Source organism: Macaca mulatta, chromosome 9, assembly GCF_049350105.2.
Source record: "Macaca mulatta isolate MMU2019108-1 chromosome 9, T2T-MMU8v2.0, whole genome shotgun sequence".
NCBI lineage: Eukaryota > Metazoa > Chordata > Mammalia > Primates > Cercopithecidae > Macaca > Macaca mulatta.
In genome coordinates, this window is record NC_133414.1 from 95913593 (window position 1) to 95934038 (window position 20446).

Below are 20446 nucleotides of genomic sequence, written 5' to 3' on the forward strand. Positions count from 1 at the left end.
TCGGTTGCAGAGGCTTTTAAATGTATCCGTTTGAACTCAGGAATAACAAAAGGTTGGCAGTACCAATGAAAACAAGCAATTTTGCATCCTTAACTCCTATTTTGGTGATTACAACTTGCAGATAAATTTAGTCATAAAATCTTTCCAGGAGGAAAAAATGTTAAAACGGATTTAAAACCAAAATTTAAGTAATACTTGGAATATTACTGGTTTTTTCCTGATTATTTCCCCATGACTATACAGTTGGCCTTCTGTAACCATGGGTTCTGCATTAATGAATCCAGCCAACCAGAGATGGAAAATATTCAGAAAAGAAATGGATAGTTGTGTCTATAATGAACATACACAGAATTTTTTTGTCATTATTCCTTAAACAATATAGTATGCAACTATTTATGAAGGATTTACATTGTATTAGGTATTATAACTTATCTGGAGATGATTGATATGGGAAGATGTGTGTAGGTTATATGCAAATACTATGGCCATTTTCTATCAGGGACTTGAGTATATATGGATTCTGGTATCAGAAGGGGGTCCTGGGACCAATCCCCCACAGATAGTGAGGAATGACAAAGTGTCAGTGTTGTCATTTTCTTCATTTAAAGACTTAGCTAAAATCAAGTATTATATATTATACAAATATGGGCCAGGCACAGTGGCTCACACCTGTAATCCCAACACTTTGGGAGGCTGAAGTGGCAGATCACAAGGTCAGGAGTTTGAGACCAGCCTGGACAACACAGTGAAACCACGTCTCTACTAAAAATACAAAAAGTAGCCAGGCATGGTGGCAGGCGCCTATAATGCCAGCTTCTCCAGAGGCTGAGGCAGGAGAATTGCTTGAACTCAGGAGGTGGAGGTTACAGTGAGCCAAGATCATGCCACTGCACTCCAGCCTGGATGACAGAGCGAGACTCTGTCTCCTGCAAAAAAAGGAAATATGAATGTCACATTTGGGAGCCAGTAGTGACAGGCAGTTATTTACTCAATTCAGTTATTAACCTCTCAGCCAAACACATACAGAAAATATTTCTTTTAGATACAAGCAATTAACATTATGCAAAGTCTAATTAATTCAATGTCCAAGGTAAATTTGAAAACTGTTGAAATGAACCACAAAAGAGTCCATCTATCTTTCTGCCTAGCCACTCAAAATAAATAGTATATAAAAATATAGCTACAGGCCGGGCGCGGTGGCTCAAGCCTGTAATCCCAGCACTTTGGGAGGCCGAGACGGGCGGATCACGAGGTCAGGAGATCGAGATCATCCTGGCTAATACGGTGAAACCCCGTCTCTACTAAAAAATACAAAAAACTAGCCGGGCGAGGTGGCGGGCGCCTGTAGTCCCAGCTACTCGGGAGGCTGAGGCAGGAGAATGGCGTAAACCCGGGAGGCGGAGCTTGCAGTGAGCTGAGATCCGGCCACCGCACTCCAGCCCGGGTGACAGAGCGAGACTCTGTCTCAAAAAAAAAAAAAAAAAAAAAAGCTACATATAATCTCTGCAGAGCAAAAGCTGAGAAGAACCAGTGAGCTTCTCATCCTAAAACACTTAATAATTTATTTTCTAACTGTTTTGTAAGTATATTTTATTCCTGTTAATTCTCTCTAGTGGACACACTATATTTTCTCTCTTTTCTCTCAAATTCTACTATATATTTTTAGTGAATAACTTAAAAATATACCAATTAAGATAAATTATTCTACTTGTAGTAAAAATATGTATTTCCACCTGTATATTCAAAAATATGTATCTATAGACCCATTAGTAAGAACGGCTTAAGCATTTCTCTCAGATGATCCTTTTGTTTTTAACATTAATTTGCCTGTAGAACCATTAATTTGCCTATAGAATACAAACGGGAACAGGGGAACATAGAGAAAATTAATAATGATATGAAAACCAGAATATTCAAGATGTTTTCAAATAGCCCATCAAATTACAAAATGATTTCAGAGTCAATATTTTCCTAAAGTTAAACTTTTTAGAGAAATCTGTTGTTTTTAATAGATTGCTTTTAATTGAAACAACATGCAGTTTTTTGTTATTATGATTTTTTTAATATTCTTTAAGTTTTAGGGCACATGTGCACAACGTGTAGGTTTGTTACATAGGTATACATGTGCCATGTTGGTTTGCTACACCCATTAACTCGACATTTACATTAGGTATTTCTCCTAATGCTATCCCTCTACCAGCCCTCAACCCCATTACAGGCCCTGGTGTGTGATGTTCCCTGTCCTGTGTCCACGTGTTCTTATTGTTCAATTCCCACCTATGAGTGAGAACATGTGGTGTTTGATTTTCTGTCCTTGTGATAGTTTGCTGAGAATGATGGTTTCCAGCTTCATCCATGTCCCTGCAAAGGACATGAACTCATCCTTTTTTATGGCTGCATAGTATTCCATAAAGTATGGAATATATGTGCCACATTTTTTTAAATCCAGTCTGTCATTGATGGACATTTGAGTGAGTTCCAAGTCTTTGCTATTGTGAATAGTGCTGCAATAAACATACATGTGCGTGTGTCTTTATAGTAGCATGATTTATAATCCTTTGGATATATACCCAGTAATGGGATCACTGGGTCAAATGGTATTTCTAGCTCTAGATCCTTGAGGAATACCCACACTGTCTTCCACAATGGTTAAACTAGTTTAAACTCCCCCCAACAGTGTAAAAGCGTTCCTATTTCTCCGCATCCTCTCTAGCATCTGTTGTTTCCTGACTTTTTAATGATCGCCATTCTAACTGGTGTGAGCTGATATCTCGTTGTGGTTTTGATTTGCATTTCTCTGATGATCAGTGATGATGAGCATTTTTTCATGTCTCTGTTGGCTGCATAAATGTCTTCTTTTGAAAAGTGTTCATATCAGTTACCTACTTTTTGATGGGGTTGTTTGATTTTTTTCTTGTAAATTTGTTTAAGTTCTTTGTAGATTCTGGATATTAGCCCTTTGTCAGAAGGGTGGATTGCAAAAATTTTTTCCCATTCTGTAGGTTGCCTTTTCACTCTGATGGTAGTTTCTTTTGCTGTGCAGAAGCTCTTTATTTTAATTAGATCTCATTTGTCTATTGTAGCTTTTGGTGTTTTAGTCATGAAGTCCTTGCCCATGCCTATATCCTGAATGGTATTGCCCAGGTTTCTTCTAGGGTTTTTTATAGTTTTAGGCCTAACATTTAAGTCTTTAATCCATCTTGAATTAATTTTTGTGTAAGGTGTAAGGAAGGGATCCAGTTTCAGCTTTCTACTTATGGCTAGCCAGTTTTCCCAGCACCATTTATTAAATAGGGAATTCTTTCCTCATTTCTTGTTTTTCTCAGGTTTGTCAAAGATCAGATGGTTCTAGATGTGTGGTGTTATTTCTGATACCTCTGTTCTGTTCCATTAATCTATATCTCTGTTTTGGTACCAGTACCATGCTGTTTTGGTTGCTGTATCTTTGTAGTAGTTTGAAGTCAGGTAGTGTGATGCCTCCAGCTTTGTTCTTTTTGCTTAGGATTGTCTGGTCTATGTGGGTTCTTTTTTGGTTCCATATGAACTTTAAAGTAGTTTTTTTTTTTTTTTTTTTTCAATTCTGTGAATAAAGTCATTGGTAGCTTGATGCGGATGGCATTGAATCTGTAAATTACCTTGGGCAGTGTGGCCATTTTCACAATATTGATTCTTCCTATCCATGAGCATGGAATGTTCTTCCATTTGTTTCTGTCCCCTTTTATTTCATTGAGCAGGGGTTTGTAGTTCTCCTTGAAGAGGTCCTTCACATCCCTTGAAAGTTGGATTCTTAAGTATTTTATTCCCTTTGTAGCAATTGCTAATGGGAGTTCACTCATGATTTGGCTCTCTGTTTGTCTGTTATTGGTGTACAGGAATACTTGTGATTTTTGCACATTGATTTTTGTATCCTGAGACTTTCCTGAAGTTCTTATCAGCTAAAGGAGACTTTGGGCTGAGACGATGGGGTTTTCTAAACATACAATCATGTCATCTACAAACAGGGACAGTTTGACTTCCTCTTTTCCTAATTGAATACCCTTTATTTCTTTCTCCTGCCTGATTGCACTGGCCAGAACTTCCAACACTATGTTGAATAGGAGTGGTGAGAGAGGGCGTCCCTGTCTTGTGCCAGTTTTCGAAGGGAATGCTTCCAGTTTGTGCCCATTCAGTAAGATACTGGCTGTGGGTTTGTCAGAAATACCTGTTATTATTTTGAGATATGTTCCGTTAATACCTAGTTTATTGGGAGTTTTTAGCATGAAGGGCTGTTGAATTTTCTCAAAGGCCTTTTCTGCATCTATTGAGAAAATCATGTGGCTTTTGTCATTGGTTCTGTTTATGTGATGGATTATGTTTATTCATTTGTGTATGTTGAACCAGCCTTGCATCCCATGGATGAAGCTTACTTGATCTTGGTGGATAAGCTTTTTGATGTGCTGCTGGATTCAGTTTGCTGGTATTTTATTGAGGATTTTTACATCAATGTTCATCAGGGATATTGGTCTAAAATTCTCTTTTTTTGTTGTTGTGTTTCTGCCAGGCTTTGGTATCAGGTTGACGCTGGCCTCATAAAATGAGTTAGAGAGGATTCCCTCTTTTTCTATTGATTGGAATAGTTTCGGAAGGAAAGTAGCAGCTCCTCTTTGTACCTCTAGTAGACTTTGGCTGTGAATCCGTCTGATCCTGGACTTTTTTTTGGTTGGTAGGCTATTATTTATTGCCTCAATTCCAGAGCCTGTTATTGGTCTATTCAGAGATTCAACTTCTTCCTGATTTAGTCTTGGGAGGATGTAAGATTTTATTGGTCTTGCTAGCAGTCTATCAATTTTGTTGATCTTTTCAAAACACCAGCTCCTGGATTCATTGAGTTTTTGAAGGGTTTTTTGTATCTCTATCTCTTTCAGTTCTGCTCTGATCTTAGTTATTTCTTACCTTCTGCTAACATTTGAATTTGTTTGCTCTTGCTTCTCTAGTTCTTTTAGGGTGTTAGGGTGTCGATTTTAGATCTTTTCTCTTTTCTCTTGGGGGCATTTAGTCCTATAAATTTAGCTCCACACACTGCTTTAAATGTGTCCCACAGATTCTGGTAGGTTGTGTTTTTCTTCTCATTGGTTTCAAAGAACATCTTTATTTCTGCCTTCATTTCATTATTAACCCAGTAGTCATTCAGGAGCATGTTTTTCGGTTTCCAAGTAGTTGTGTGGTTTTGAGTGAGTTTCTTAATCCTGAATTCTAATTTGATTGCACTGTGGTCTGAGAGACAGTTTGTTGTGATTTCTATTCTTTTACACATGCTGAGGAGTGCTTTACTTCCAACTATGTGGTCAGTTTTAGAATAAGAGTATCTTATGGTGTTTTCTGTATTTCCTGAATTTGAATGTTGGCCTGCCTTGCTAGGTTGGGAAAGTTCTCCTGGATAATATCCTGAAGAGTGTTTTCCAACTTGGTTCCATTCTCCTCACCACTTTCAGGTACACCAATCAAATGTAGATTTGGTCTTTTCACATAGTCCCATATTTCTTGGAGGATTTGTTCGTTTCTTTTTACTCTTTTTTTTCTCTAAACTTCTCTTCTAGCTTTATTTCATTAACTTGATCTTCAATCACTGATACCCTTTCTTCCACTTGATCAAATTGGCTATTGAAGCTTGCACATGTGTCACGTAGTTTCCTGCCATGGTTTTCAGCTCCATCAGATCATTTTAAGTCTTCTCTACACTGTTTCTTCTAGTTAACCACTCATTTAAAATTTTCTTAAGGTTTTTAGCTTCCTTATGATGGATTCGAACATCCTCCTTTAGCTCAGATAAGTTTGTTATTACCGACCATGTGAAGCCTACTTCTGTCAACTCATCAAAGTTGTTCTTCATCCAGCTTTGTTCCGTTGCTGGTGAGGAGCTGTGGTCCTTTGGAGGAGAAGAGGTGCTCTGGTTTTTAGAATTCTCAGCTTTTCTGCTCTGGTTTCTCCCCATCTTGTGGTTTTATCTGCCTTTGGTTTTTGATGTTGGTGACCTACAGATGGGGTTTTGGTGTGGATGTCCTTCTTGTTGATGTTGATGCTATTCCTTTCTGTTTGTTAGTTTTCCTTCTAACAGTCAGGTCCCTCAGCTGTAGGTCTGCTGGAGTTTGCTAGAGGTCCACTCCAAACTGTTTGCCTGGGTATTACCAGCGGAGGCTGCAGAACAGCAAATATTGCAGAACAGTAAATATTGCTGCCTGATCCTTCTTCTGGATGCTTTGTGCCAGAGGGCCACCCACCTGTATGAGGTGTCAGTCAGCTCCTACTGGGAGGTGTCTCCCAGTTAGGCTATACAGGGGTAGGGACCCACTTGAGGAGGCAGTCTGTCTGTTCTCAGAGCTCAAACATTGTGCTGGGAGAACCACTGCTCTCTTCAGAGCTGTCAGACCAGGGCATTTAAGTCTGCAGAAGTTTCTGATGCCTTTTATTCAGCTATGCCCTGCCCCCACAGGTGGAGTCTACAGAAGCAGCAGGCCTTTTTGAGCTGTAGTGGGCTCCTCCCAGTTCGGGCTTCGCCAGCCACGTTGTTTACCTACTCAAGCCTCAGCAATGGCGAACATCCCTCCCCTGGCAGGCTGCTGCCTCGCATATCAATCTCAGACTTCTGTGCTAGCAGTGAGCAAGGCTCTGTGGGCATGGGACCCACCAAGCAGGCGTGGGTATAAGCTCCTGGTGTGCCATTTGCTAAGACTGGAAAAGCGCAGCATTTGAGCAGCAGTGTCCCTATTTACTGGGTACAATCTACCATGGCTTCCCTTGGCTAGGAAAGGGAAATCCCCCAACCTCTGGTGCTTCCCAGGTGAGGCAATGTCCTGCCCTGCTTCGGCTCACCCTCTGTGGGCTGCACCCTCTGTCCAACCAGTCCCATTGAGAAGAATTAGGTACCTCAGTTAGAAGCGCAGAAATCACCCGTCTTCTGCACCAGTCACTCTGGGAGCTACTGACTGGAGCTGTTCCTATTCAGCCATCTTGGAACAGGGATGTCTGTTATTATGATTTTTAAATGCTTAAAAATCTGTTACCTCATTTAATTTACAGGAATAAAATAGAGCAATTTATTTTATTTAAGAGGACACTTGGGAGTAGTGAAGTGGTAGCAATTACAATTTAATTTAACATTTATTGAACACCTACTGTATTAGTCTGTTTTCACACTGCTATAAAGAAGTACCCGAGACTGGGTAATTTATAAAGAAAAGATGTTTAATTGATTCACAGTTCTGCATGGCTGGGGAGGACTCAGGAAACTTACAACCATGGTGGAAGGGGAAAGAGAAGCAAGTACCTGCTTCACAAGGCAGCAGGAAACAGAGAGTGAAGGGGGAAGCACTCCTTATAAAACCATCAGATTTCGTGCAAACTCACTACATGAGAACACACTGGGGAAAACTGCCCCCATGATCTAATCACCTCCCACCAGGTTCTTCCCTTGATATGTGAGGATTATAGTTCAAGATGAGATTTGGGTAGGGACACAGAGCCAAACCATATCACCTACTATGTGGAAGTCACAATGCTTCCAGAACTAATTTACCCATAAAGCATAAACAAAAATTGTCTTAAAAACAGCATAAAAAATTGTGTACTTTTAGAGTCAGGAACTGACTTCAATCTCTTGATACCAACAAATTAACAAATATAAATCTGATATTCCAGGCCTTTAAAAAATTATCTTCAATAGGACTGTTTGAAGACTCTATAAATCATTTACCATGATAACAATTTAAAAAAATCATTTAATGTGTTAGGCAAGAAGGATATATAACAATAAGAAAAACACAGTCCTTTCCTTTAAGGTGTTGAGGAAAATATAGTCTAGTGTAGGTTTTCTAATCAGACTAAACTCCTACATTCCCAAGTACAGGAATAAATATTTCTATAATGTGTATTTGCCAGCAATGACTAAAGAAATGACTTAGAGTTAAGAATATTTTAGATTGAGAGAATGTCAGGAACAGAGGCTAGGAGGCAGTGACAGGAGTAGAAGTAAACAGGCTTGAACCCTTGACTTTATAGGACACAATCAAAAAGAGTATAACCAATGTGTGATCAAATAATTACAGCATATATTGATAAGTTCCACATTAAAGGCATATACATGCAGATGGATTGAGGAGGGTGTTACTATAGCTTTTTGGAAACTTTCCATTTTATCTTAACTCATCTAATTCCTCTTTCTCTTTTTACTTAACTTGGGGTTTCTCAGCCTCATCACTAATGACATTTTGGGACAAATATTTTGTTTGTTTGTTTGGGATGAGGACCCATTCTGTTCATCACAGAACATTTCTCACCATCCCTGACCTCTACTCATTTATTTCCAGTAGCACTACCTTCCCCTATCCACACAGTCATGACTACCAAAAATGGCTCTAGAGAAGCCAAATTGATCACAGTTGAGAACACTTTTAACTCATTGGCTTTCTATTCAGTAAGGCTTTCTTTGAAAATCCAGTGCAGTGTAGGCACTAGATTAGTCATGTGGATAAATGAAATGGATTCATCTTGAGGATAATAGGGCCTTCCTAAAAAGAAAAAACTAACATTATGGTATTGATTATCAAAAGTAAGGGAAGGGAAACATCAAACTAAATTTGGTCTTAAAGATCATAGAGTCAAGTTGAGGTTAATAGGTATTTAAAATCACTCTTCTGAACTCCTTCTACCATGTTTAAATGTCTAAAATAGAACAGAAGAAATATTCAAGGAGGTATCTATACTAAGTCTTACATTTTTCTCTGAGCTCGACTACATAAAAGTATTATTTTCTCTTTCTTTAAAACATTGCAAGAAGGTATCTCACATTTTCTTACCTCAGGAGTCATTTTTAAAACTTATGGCTTACTAAAGCCAAATGTTCTGGCCAAAGAAAAGATTGTCCCATAGAAAATTGGAGAAAAAAATTAATAATGGAAGAAAAATAAGTCAGGGTGCCCTAAAGCACACAGAAAAATTATAATGTCTCTTAACCAAAACACTTTCCAAATAACTCTTTAGCCTAGTTTGTAATTTCTTTCACTGTTTTTGGTTCTCTTTCCAATACTTGCATTGTTTAGATGAGTCAGAAGGGAGACTGGAGGAGAATACTAGGATATTAGGCACGCATGTTGGTCCCCTAACATTTTTCAATCTGTTTTATCATGGTGCTTTTCTTTTTCTTTCTAGCATCTTTCTTTGGTTATATGTCTGATGTCTACATTAAATAAAGGATACAACATGGAAAAAAAGTTTTTGTAAATTCTCAAGGAGATAAAAAACAGGCTATCTTAAAATAATTTAAATCAGAGTTGCTTCCAAGTTTCAACCTTGAAATAATCAATATCCAAATCTGGTGGAAGAACATGGTACAGTCCTTAGTGGGGAAGCATGTGAGCCGAGGAAATCGATGATGTCAGGTACATTGTGTATACATGAATAAAAAAATCGAAAAGAACGCTGTTCTAGTGATTTAACTATAGGTGTACATTTATTTGCATTTACTTTTTTTTACTGGCCAACATTTATTTTACATTCTTTAAGTAGAAACACTACAATTTCTTGTAATTATCCCAATAATTTCTCAAGTGGATGATCTGGTGACTTCTCCTCCCCGAGACAAGGATCAAGCACATGACCCAAATTAGGACAATCAGGTAATGTGTCCCCAGGGTATGATTCTTAAACCTAGTGGGTTGTTTTTTTGTTTGTTAAAAAAAAAAAAAAGAGGAAGAAGTAGGGTAAAAGAACATAGAAGAACAGAGTTTGCTGTTATTTCATCTGCAGTTACCTGCAAGAAAATCAAACATCTGCTGCTTTAAAGACTCTGCAACTTCCTGATTATTTTGTGGTACCAAAAGCCTTCTTTGGACTTCACTTTGATTTAGTGAGCTCCCTCATATCCTTCTAAGAGTTAACTTTTTGTTTCTGTTAATCATAATCTCATGATTATAATCAAAGAAAACTAGCAAATTAATTGAATATCAACTTTTTTGTTCAGCAAAAATTAAGAAATTCTGTTAGAATAATATCTGAGGGGAAAAACTATCTACAAACTGAAGCATTATAGTACTAATAGATGTGGGAGATACAATTTCCATCTTTAAGCGTATTGAAATCTAATAAGAATAAAATCATGCTTATAACTAAATGCAATGTAAACTAAGCTCTGGAAAGAAACATTTTTAATACACTATAGCATTTCAAAGGAGGGATACCTGACAACTGCCTAAAATTATCAAGGAGAAGGAAAAAAAAGAAGACTAGTCTACTTTACATTATAGAAAATAAAAATTAACAATTTTATTCTAAGCCATTCTAAGCCACAAACTTAATGAAAACACCTTTTTCACAATTTTATATTTATTTTTGGTTGACTATTACAAACTATCCTATATAATTAGATATATAGCAAACATCATAAATTTCAAAATTCATGATACAGTATTGTTATAAATCACATTATAGCTGTTTCTTTTTTGTGAAAGGAACTAAATGATCGTGGCTTTTTAAAATAAATAAATAAATGTATAAGTTCTTTTAAGTCTAAGCAATGTTTTTGAGTTTTTGTTTGTGTGCTGGTTGTGAAGTATTCTGGAATTTAGTATTGTATAGTCATTAATTTTCGTATAAATAAATATTTAATTAAAATATTATAATTAAGTATAATCATCTCTCCCCATTATGTTCAGGTTATATAATCATATTTTGGGTTATCCATAGACCCTTTTCCCACAAACCACTTAATAACTGATACAGGCCACTGAATCAAAGGAGCTTTCATAGGAACAATTTGGTATTTGAATCTTAAACTTATATGCACAAAGTATACATGTAAGTATGTATATGAATATACACATAATATTTTTAAGAATTGTTGGCCAGGCATGGTGGCTCATGCCTGTATTCCCAGAACTTTGGGAGACTGAGGTGGGCGAATTACCTGAGGGCGGGAGTTCGAGACCAGCCTCACCAACATGGACAAATCCCATCTCTACTGAAAAATCACAAAAAATTAGCCGGCCATGGTGGCACATGCCTGTAGTCACAGCTTCTCAGGAGGCTGAGGCAGGAAAAACGCTTGAACCCAGGAGGCAGAGGTTGTGGTGAGCCAAGATTGCGCCATTGCATTCTAGCCTGGGCAACAAGAGTCAAACTCCATCTCAAAAAAAAAAAAAAAAAAGAATTGTTAGTACTTATTAATCTGACATATGAACACACCTAAATAAATACCTGACTTACAAAAGAAAGCCCCTTAGCTTTCAGTAAACCAGGGCCAATAAAGTTATTCTTCTATAGACTATACTACCAAGTTACTTTCCTAGTCATAGACTTTTTAAGGATATGGTGAAAAATTCACTACGTATTAAAATGTATTTGTCAATTAAAAAATGGATTAGTGTAGTATTGTTTGAAAAAAAATGAGTAATCTGATAACTCAAAATCACGAGTTTCTTAAAGTTCTACCTGTAATAGAGTCCATGTATTTTATAATACCCTTCTTTTTTCTTCAAGACTTTGTAAAGTTTGTAGGTTTGCGTGCATACATGCGTGTGTGTGTGTGTGTTTGTGTGTGTGTGTCTGTGAGGGGTTTGGGATTATGTACGTACACACACAGTTACAGCCACAAACTCACAATATCTGTCAATGATAATAAAATTGAGAGAAGAGTAAAATAAAACCAAATAACCATGCTAGATTATTAAGAGCCTTATATTTTATGCTAAATGGTTTAATATAAATTGTTTATGTTTTGAAGATTATATATTTTATATTTTATCTCACATAGTGGTAACAAGAGTAACTAACACATGGCAGTCCCTCAAAAGTTATAATGAATGTTTAAAGAAACAATTAAATGATAGAATGTACATATAAATGGTGGTTGGTTTAACATTTGCTTCAGTGTATCCTATTTGTATTTTGTAATGTCTCTGTTAAACGTACATATGAGACTGGGTGAGGTGCCTCACGCCTGTTATCTCAGCACTTTGGGAGGCCGAGGCGGGCGGATCACGAGATCAGGAGATGGAAACCATCCTAGCTAACGTGGTGAAATCCCGTCCCTACTAAAAATACAAAAAAATAGCTGAGTGTGGTGGTGGGTGCCTGTAGTCCCAGCTACTGGGGAGACGGAGGCAGGAGAATGGTGTGAACCCAGGAGGTGGAGCTTGCAGTGAGCCGAAATTGTGCCACTGCACTCCAGCCTGTGCATCGGAGCCAGACTCCATTTAAAAAAAAAAAAAAAAAATGTACATATGAATGGTGGTTGTTGGGTTAACATTTGATTTAATGTATCCCATTTGTATATTTTGTAATGTCTTTGTTATATCAGAATGCAGGACACATTAGAAAGACATGACAGGGGAGCAGATGATGTTTAATCACTCAGGTGAGACAACAACAGACTTAAGTATATGGGCAGCTGTGGAGCTGAGAGAAAAATTACACAAGATATATTTATTATGCATTAATTTACCTGCTTATAAGGTTGACACGTAGGATTTGGTTACCATCCAGATATGAAGTTAGGGCTGGGAGGTAAGGGAAGAGATCATGACAAAGTTCTTGTTCTTTGAAAATTGTATAACATTTTAAATGACTCATCCCATTTAAAGAAGAAAATATACATCATCAGTATTTTTCTGAGACTTCTGTCATTCTAAGAGTTCTGAAAAGAAATAGCACATGTGAATTGTATATGTTTCTGAATGCAAGAGGATATAAGTGATTGGAAAGGTGATATATTCTAAAAGTCCTCTTTTATTTTTAAATTTAGAGCTGTTAGCATTTTTCATTCTAGAGATAAAATTGGTCTGCTACTAAACTAAATATGATTTCATTTTGGATGAATTCTGATTGACTGACTAGGGTACAAGTCAGAGCCCTGGCACTAAGGATAGAGAAGCATAATCTGCTATTAGCCCTACTTCCCTGCTGGGTTCTCTTCTCTGTTGAGCTAGCATGGTTTTCCTCTTGATTCTACCTCTTCCAGGTCACAGATGACAAATAGAGAAAAACTGAATGAGTATCAGCAGGATAGGAGCAAAATCATAGAGTTAACTCCCTGTTCTCTCTGACCTTTCCCAGGGCAACCAAAAAAACAAACAAACAAACAAACAAAAAAACAGACTATTTCTAAGTTCTTACTAATACAAGCTATTCATTCATTAGTTTATTCAACCAATACAAATGTATACCCATGATGTATCCTGCAAGTACACTGGGGTTAATTAGTTAAAATTGTACAGGAGACATTAAACACAGGTAAAACACCAAAATAAGGACATCCTTGATAAATAGTATGTACATTAATTGCCATATATTTGATCATAACTGAAATGCATCAGAAAAATTGACTTAGGTAATACATTAGCAATACTTATTTGACTTTATTTTTTTATGAAATAAATAGCCACTTATTTCCCATTTTATTTGGTTTATAAGTTAATTTTATACATTAAATTGTTTTTTAAAAGGTCATTTTTGGATTAGTGACAAGTACCACATTTCTCATTAAAGGTGTAATGATTTAAGGGAGGTTCTAACATTTGATGATGACATGTATCATTTATGGTACATTTACTGTTATTTAAATGGCAAAATGAAGCATTTATGAGTCATAATGTTATCTTCAGCTACATTGTTTTCAGTGAATGTTAGCCTCTAACATTGACAGTTTCCAAGCATGATAATACTTGTTTTCCATTTGGAAATAAACACCTCACCCAAATACTGTTCCTTTTAGTCTTAAAATAAAAATGTCATAGTACCATTTTAAGCTAAAGAAATGCCATTTCTGATTTTATACTTAAGAATAAATAAGTATATATTCATATAATAGTTTATGGCAGTTTCTATTATTTCATAAAGGGTTTACATATTTGTGTCCCATTGGTATAACTAGTATTGTGTGTGAAGTGTTTGTGAACAAGAACAGTTGAATTGTTTCATTAAAATTGGCAGGGTGAAATGTTTTAGCGCCAAATTAAATCAAGTAAAATGAATTACCAGGACATTGTAATTAAAAGAAATAACAGCAACTTAACATTTTTATACCAGAAGCATCATTATCAGGGTCCCCCTGAATTTGGGGGTACTAGGCATGCCATCTAGAAATGGCTTTTGATTTATTTTCAGTGTTTCCCAGAAAAAGTGCAGCAAGTATTTACTTCGGTGCTTTTTTTCCCCCATGAATAACCACCAGTAAAAAATGTATCATTTCTTGTCCTCCAGGCAATACAGCTAAAGTATACATTGAGATTCAGGATGAAAATAATCATCCCCCAGTGTTTCAGAAAAAATTCTACATCGGAGGTGTATCTGAAGATGCAAGAATGTTTACTTCTGTACTCAGAGTGAAGGTATGAGAAATTATGTTAATATAGAGAACTAAAATAAAAACAAAGCTTGGGTTTTGCAGATAAGCTGTAACCCTATAGTTGGCATTAACTGCATACTTATGCTATATAAACAAAAGTCTGAAACTTGGAGCTATATTAGTTTAGTTATCTAAACTCAATACAGATTATATCAGGTAAGCACTTAGCAACTTTTTGAGTTTTATTTTACTATGAAAATAGTAACAAAATATTTATGATGTTTTACATTGAATAAGATGTTGAAATGTATATATTTTCTTAGTGGTTTGTATTCCTCCAGTAGGATAACTCAAAGGATTCTCAAAATGGAATCTCTAATGACAAATATTAAATTACCACTTCTAGTAGAAGAAATAGTGTAATAAATTAAGTAACGATTTTTTTTTTCTGAAATAAATGTTTGAATTTTAAATGCTGATTGAGTGAAAGTAAAAAAATAACTCTACCAATTTTAGTACTTTACTAAAAGTTACAAAGATCTTGATGTCTCAGAAAATGTTGGCTTGTTTGGAATTTCAAAAATGCAGTATCTAAGACCAAAGTTGTAAATTTTCAATTTATTTATTTATTTATCATCAAATGATTATTACTAATGACTATAATTGTTTATAATCAAATGTTTATGACTATTTGTAATCAACTGTGTGTTACTAATGTTTTATTATTTAGAAAAAATTTTAAAGGTTGCATTTTACTGAGGAAAAAGTTTAGATGCTAAACATTTTGGATTCCCAATTGCAGAGTTAATTTTGGACAGCATTTCAATGGTTAACTTGTAAATAGCTGTAAATTGCACATAAAACCTAAACATCTCTGGCAAATCTAGCTTTTGATTGCCTCTAGTTTTGCACATGAGTAATTGCCTTTATTTTCCTATTACCAGGAGCATCATGATTAGAGCTCTTCTTACGTGTAGTTTTATCACCTATCAAACACTCTCAGTAAGAAAAAAATTCAACCTAATTGTGTTGGGCTTGCAAAATAGCTCTTCCACTATGCCAAGTACAGACCCCTGATCTGAATCAGCAGTTTAACTAAAAGTAGTCCACAAATCTGTCACTCATTATATTTAATTTATGTTGTTATCCACAAGTAAGCATCCTTTGTAACTGATTTTTATCTCATTTTGTATTTTAGTCTTATTAACTCTTAATTGATTTAGTTCTATCATTTAGTCAAATATGTTTGAGTACCTATAATGTGCTAAACACTGTTCTAGAAGTTGGATATAGAGCAATTGAAAAAGCAAACAAACAAATAATCAAAGTTTCCACCTGAGTAATGCAGGCAAACTAGTTGAAGAAATGAATAAATCAGTAAGTTATGTAGTGATAAATTCTAAGGGGAAAAAAAAGGTTGACAAGGGAAGAATGAGAGTGGTGCTATTTTAGATAATAAAGTCAAGATAGTTCTTTTGGGATAAAACTGAAACAGTGACCAGAATAAAGGAAAAGATCAAGACTTGTGGATTCTTAAGTGAGCAGCATTCTGGGATTCCTTTGTAAAGCCCTAAAGGCAGACAGGGAGCTGGAGGCTAGTGTGAATGAAAAAGTCTGATAGGAAATGAGATCAGAAATGTACCTGGGGCTAGAATATGGGATTTGTTCTAGGTGTGTTGGAAAGAAAGCTTTTGAATGATTTAAACAGTTATGACATAATCCAATATAAAAAGATTATTGTAGATGCTGTGCAGGGAGGATGTCGGGAATGGGTAACACAGTGTTTTGGACAAGTAGAGTTAAATGCATGACAAGTCCAGGCAAAATTTGACAGTAGGTTGAATGATGTTGATAGGCTATGGAGACCTTGAGAAGGGGGTTAAAATATAGAACATATAGGATTTGCTGATGAATTATTCAGGGGACATTAGGAAAAATCAAGAATGACTTGGTGGTTTTTGTCCTGAACAGATCCCCATATCTCCTCCACTGCCTATTGTGATGGCAGTAATCAAGGTTCATGAGGCTTTTTCAGTACGAAAACCTAATTCTTGGCAAGGCAGTTGCAAATGCTGACCTAGACTTGAGAGCAAAAAAAGGGGTCAAGATGAAATCATCCAGAAAATGGGTTTGACAAAAAAATACAAAGACTAAGCTTTGGGAACTTCAGCACTTACAGATCAGGAGAAGAAGGGTGTGGGGATACTGAGATGTTGCTGCCATGAGGTGGCAGGAATATGGGGAAAATACAAGGCCCCTGAACCATGGAAAGAACAAGATTGATAAAAGAGAATCATTGACTGTCAAATGCTACTGTGATTAGAATGTCATTGCAGATTTTTACATCACCACTTATGCTACTAATCCTATAGTGTGATGTAGGAAAAAAAGGTAAGCCAAATGTTAAACTAGTCCACTAATAAAGGAGATTACTCAAAAGGCATGTGATGACTATAACAAGGAAATGTAATGGGTGGTATTATCTGATGTCATTCACTTCGGAGGAATTGGTACTGAGTGTCAAAGGAGTCAGAAGGATGCTTGGTCTGTACTCCTAGGCTCTGTGCTATGTAAATTATGGGAGTCACTACTGGGGGATCTACAGAAAGCAGCGTCTTTTGTCAAGGAGGGGTATAGGGAGAAAGAAGGTATCAAAAAGTATAGGTAACACTAAGAGGGAAAGTTGAATATTTAGGGGATTTTGTTGATGATGGACTGTGATTTCCAAGGAATTCTGAGGAAAGTTTGGTAGTAGGGTAAAAGTCCAGTGAGATACTGAGTCTCAATGAGGTGTGTAAAGACATTGCATTGAAAGAAGCATCTGGGTGGGGAGATATGCCCTGGACAGTATGCATGGACTTCTTGTGATGAGGTATACAGTGATGGGAGTGATTGTGTCTCCAGACTACTGAGAACTCTAAGGAACCCTCCCCCTTCAAACAATCAGAGGGTTATTCAGACTAGGGAAAGGGGTCCTTTCTAGGAAACCAACTTCATGCAATATAATATACTAGGTACTTTATACAAGAGTCAGAGAAAGAAGGGAGAGAGAGAGGCAGAGAGAGAGGGGGAGAGAGAGAGACAGAGAGAGAGAAAAAAGTTTAATAATGTGTTGATGTAAGCGTATGCTATAATAATAAAGTCAAGTAGGAGAGCACAAATTGTCATGTGGATTCAAAGGAAGAAAACATTTCAGTTGGTGAATGAACATAAAGGTTTTCTGGAGGATGAAGAATTTAAGACTAGCACTGAAGGGTGGTTAGATTTTTTTTTTTTTTTCAAAGTGAAACCTATATGAGGAAGACAGTCTAAGTAGACGAAACAAACTAAGTAAGCCAAAACCCAGAAGAAGCAAAGTGCAGAGCATATTTGAGTGATAGGAGGCAAGGGATTTAAGAGGGGACGGGAGTAATAAATCCTTAGTGTTTAACAATTCCATTTGCTGCCTTTAGCCTTGAAGCCTGGAATCTTCTCCTTTCTAGAATTTAATCAGAGCATGAGTTAAGCAGTTCTTCTCATTTTATACTTAGAGCAACAAAAATATTAATGGAAACAGCACTGAATCAGGGCCAGCTCATCTGTGGTGTTTGAAGGAAGGAAAGATGATTTTAAAAATGGGAAGTAGCCCATGATTGTGAAAGAGATGTTTCTACCAATTGCTATACAATATTAGATAATGGTAGATCATCTGCTATGCTAGCAAGTTTGTGGGGTTTTTTTGTTTGTTTGTTTGTTTATTTTGGTCCATGACATAATGCAGAATGATAAAAGTTAAATGTAAATATGTACTTTGTGTAAGAAGGGAAAGAAGAATTGTTACATAGAATAGGATTGACAAAGTAAGAGAAGACTTTTAAATAGCAATGAATAGGCTATACTAGCTTATAAGATGAGTAGTGAATTTGGGGCATTATTTTTAAAATATGCTACAGGTAAAGTGACACAATAAAACCATTGTAGAAATGAAATATCCAATATAAGTAATAATATAGTAAAAACAGTTGTACATCTGCTCTGAAGTGGCATACCTAATACACTTAAAAACTTGTTCTTAGTTCATTTTTTAAAGAAAATATATACTGTTCTTACCCTGTACTGAAAATATGGAAGCAGACAAAATAGACTCTCTCTTCCCTTATAGAAGCCACATTCTAGTAAACTAGACCCCTCCCCCCAAAAAAGTAAATAAATAAAAACATATGTTATAATTAAATCTAGATGGACAAAATACCTAATATAGTTTCAGTTCACATTTACACTATACTGAGTGGAAAATAATATAATTATCTGAAATTTAGGTGAAGATAAGTTTTAAATTATTCTGTTTGTACCACTGAGTTAATTTAAGTGAAGTCTCCTTGGATTTTATGTACTCACTTTATCTGAGTGTAGTAGACACCATTAGTTGGCCATTTCTCCTTCCTCATGCTTTAACAGAAATTCAGTTTTATTTAGGCATTATTTTGGGGGATCATGTGCTTCAGGCGAAGTGAAGCCTATTCCAAGGTGGTGAAAAATGACTGGTCAGAGCCAATCATTCCTGTCCTGTTATCTTTGCAAATGATTGGTTTGCACGTCGATATGTGAGTCATTTTTGAGCAGTTATTGTTAAGGGAGGTCTCCTGAGGATGTTCTAGGACAAAGACATATAAAGACATGTAGATATTGGATTTCTGGCTCAATAATTGCTCATGGCTCAAAAATGCTCATGTCACATTTAAGTACATGAATTGTATCAAAAGTGCACAGAACAAAAAAAGTTATCTGAGAAGATCTATATTTACTATGGTTTCATGCTGGGTATCTGTGTCACAACTGGTTCTTCCAAGTTGACTTTTGTTAGTGACAAATAATCAGTCATTTTATTTTTATTTATTTATTTATTTATTTATTTTTTTGAGACGGAGTCTTGCTCTGTCGCCCAAGCTGGAGTGCAGTGGAACGATCCTGGCTCACTGCAAGCTCCGCCTCCTGGGTTCACGCCATTCTCCTGCCCCAGCCTCCCGAGTAGCTGGGACTACAGGCGCCCGCCACTGCGCCCGGCTCATTTTTTTTGTATTTTTAGTAGAGACGGGGTTTCACCGTGGTCTCGATCTCCTGACCTTGTGATCCGCCCGCCTCGGCCTCCCAAAGTGCTGGGATTACAGGCGTGAGCCACCGCGCCCGGCCCAGTCATTTTAATTATGAGGAGTGCAAAAAGAAAATCCAATGGTATTTTTTTTTTCTTTAGTCTTTAATCCAAGTAGTTAACATCAGTTAAAATGTCACTTTTAGTGTATACTTAAAATAATTGAAAGTAAGGACTTGATAAGGTATTTGTACACCCATGTTCATAGAAGTGCTATTTACAACAACTAAAAAGTAGAAACAACCCATACAGGGCCGGGCGCTGTGGCTCACACCTGTAATCCCAGCACTTCGGGAGGCCGAGGCGGGCGGATCACGAGGTCAGGAGATCAAGACCATCCAGGCTAACATGGTGAAACACCGTCTCTACTAAAAATACAAAAAAAAAAAAAAAAAAAAAATAGCCTTGTGTGGTGGCGGGCACCTATAGTCCCAGCTACTTGGGAGGCTGAGGCAGGAGAATGGCGTGAACCCGGGAGTTGGAGCTTGCAGTGAGCTGGGATGGCGCCACTGCACTCCAGTCTGGGCCACAGAGTGAGATTCTGTCTCAAAAAAAAAAAAAAAAAAAAAAAAAAAGAACCCATATGTTCATCTATAGATGAATACATAAACAAAATGTGATATACACATACAATGGAATATTATTTAGTCCTAAAGGGAAATAAATTCTAACACATGTTACATTATGGATTAATGAGGACATAATGCTCTGTGAAATAACCTAGACATGGACAAATATTGTTTGACTCCTCTTACATGAGGTTCCTAGGGTAGGCAAATTCATAAAGACAGAAAGCAGAATGTTGGCTGCCAGGGGTTAGGGGTGGAGTCGGGGGAGGTGAATGCGAAGCTATTGTTTAGTGGCTACTCTGTTGCCGTTTGGGAAGAAGAAGACGTTTTGAGCATGAATGGCAGTGATATTTGCAGACCAATGTGAATACATTTAATGTCACTAAACTGTACACTGAAAAGTGGTTGGAATACTAAGTTTCCTGTTATGTGCAC

At 36.7% G+C, this 20446-nt stretch overlaps 1 protein-coding gene across 1 annotated transcript in view; it reads left to right on the forward strand.

The window, feature by feature from the left end:
- The window catches only part of PCDH15 (protocadherin related 15), a 990428-nt gene that overhangs the window by 882515 nt on the left and 87467 nt on the right, over positions 1-20446 (forward strand). The window contains exon 26 of the mRNA XM_077945583.1: positions 14230-14357. Coding sequence (XP_077801709.1) covers positions 14230-14357 — 128 coding nt within the window. The remainder of the gene's footprint in view (positions 1-14229; positions 14358-20446) is intronic.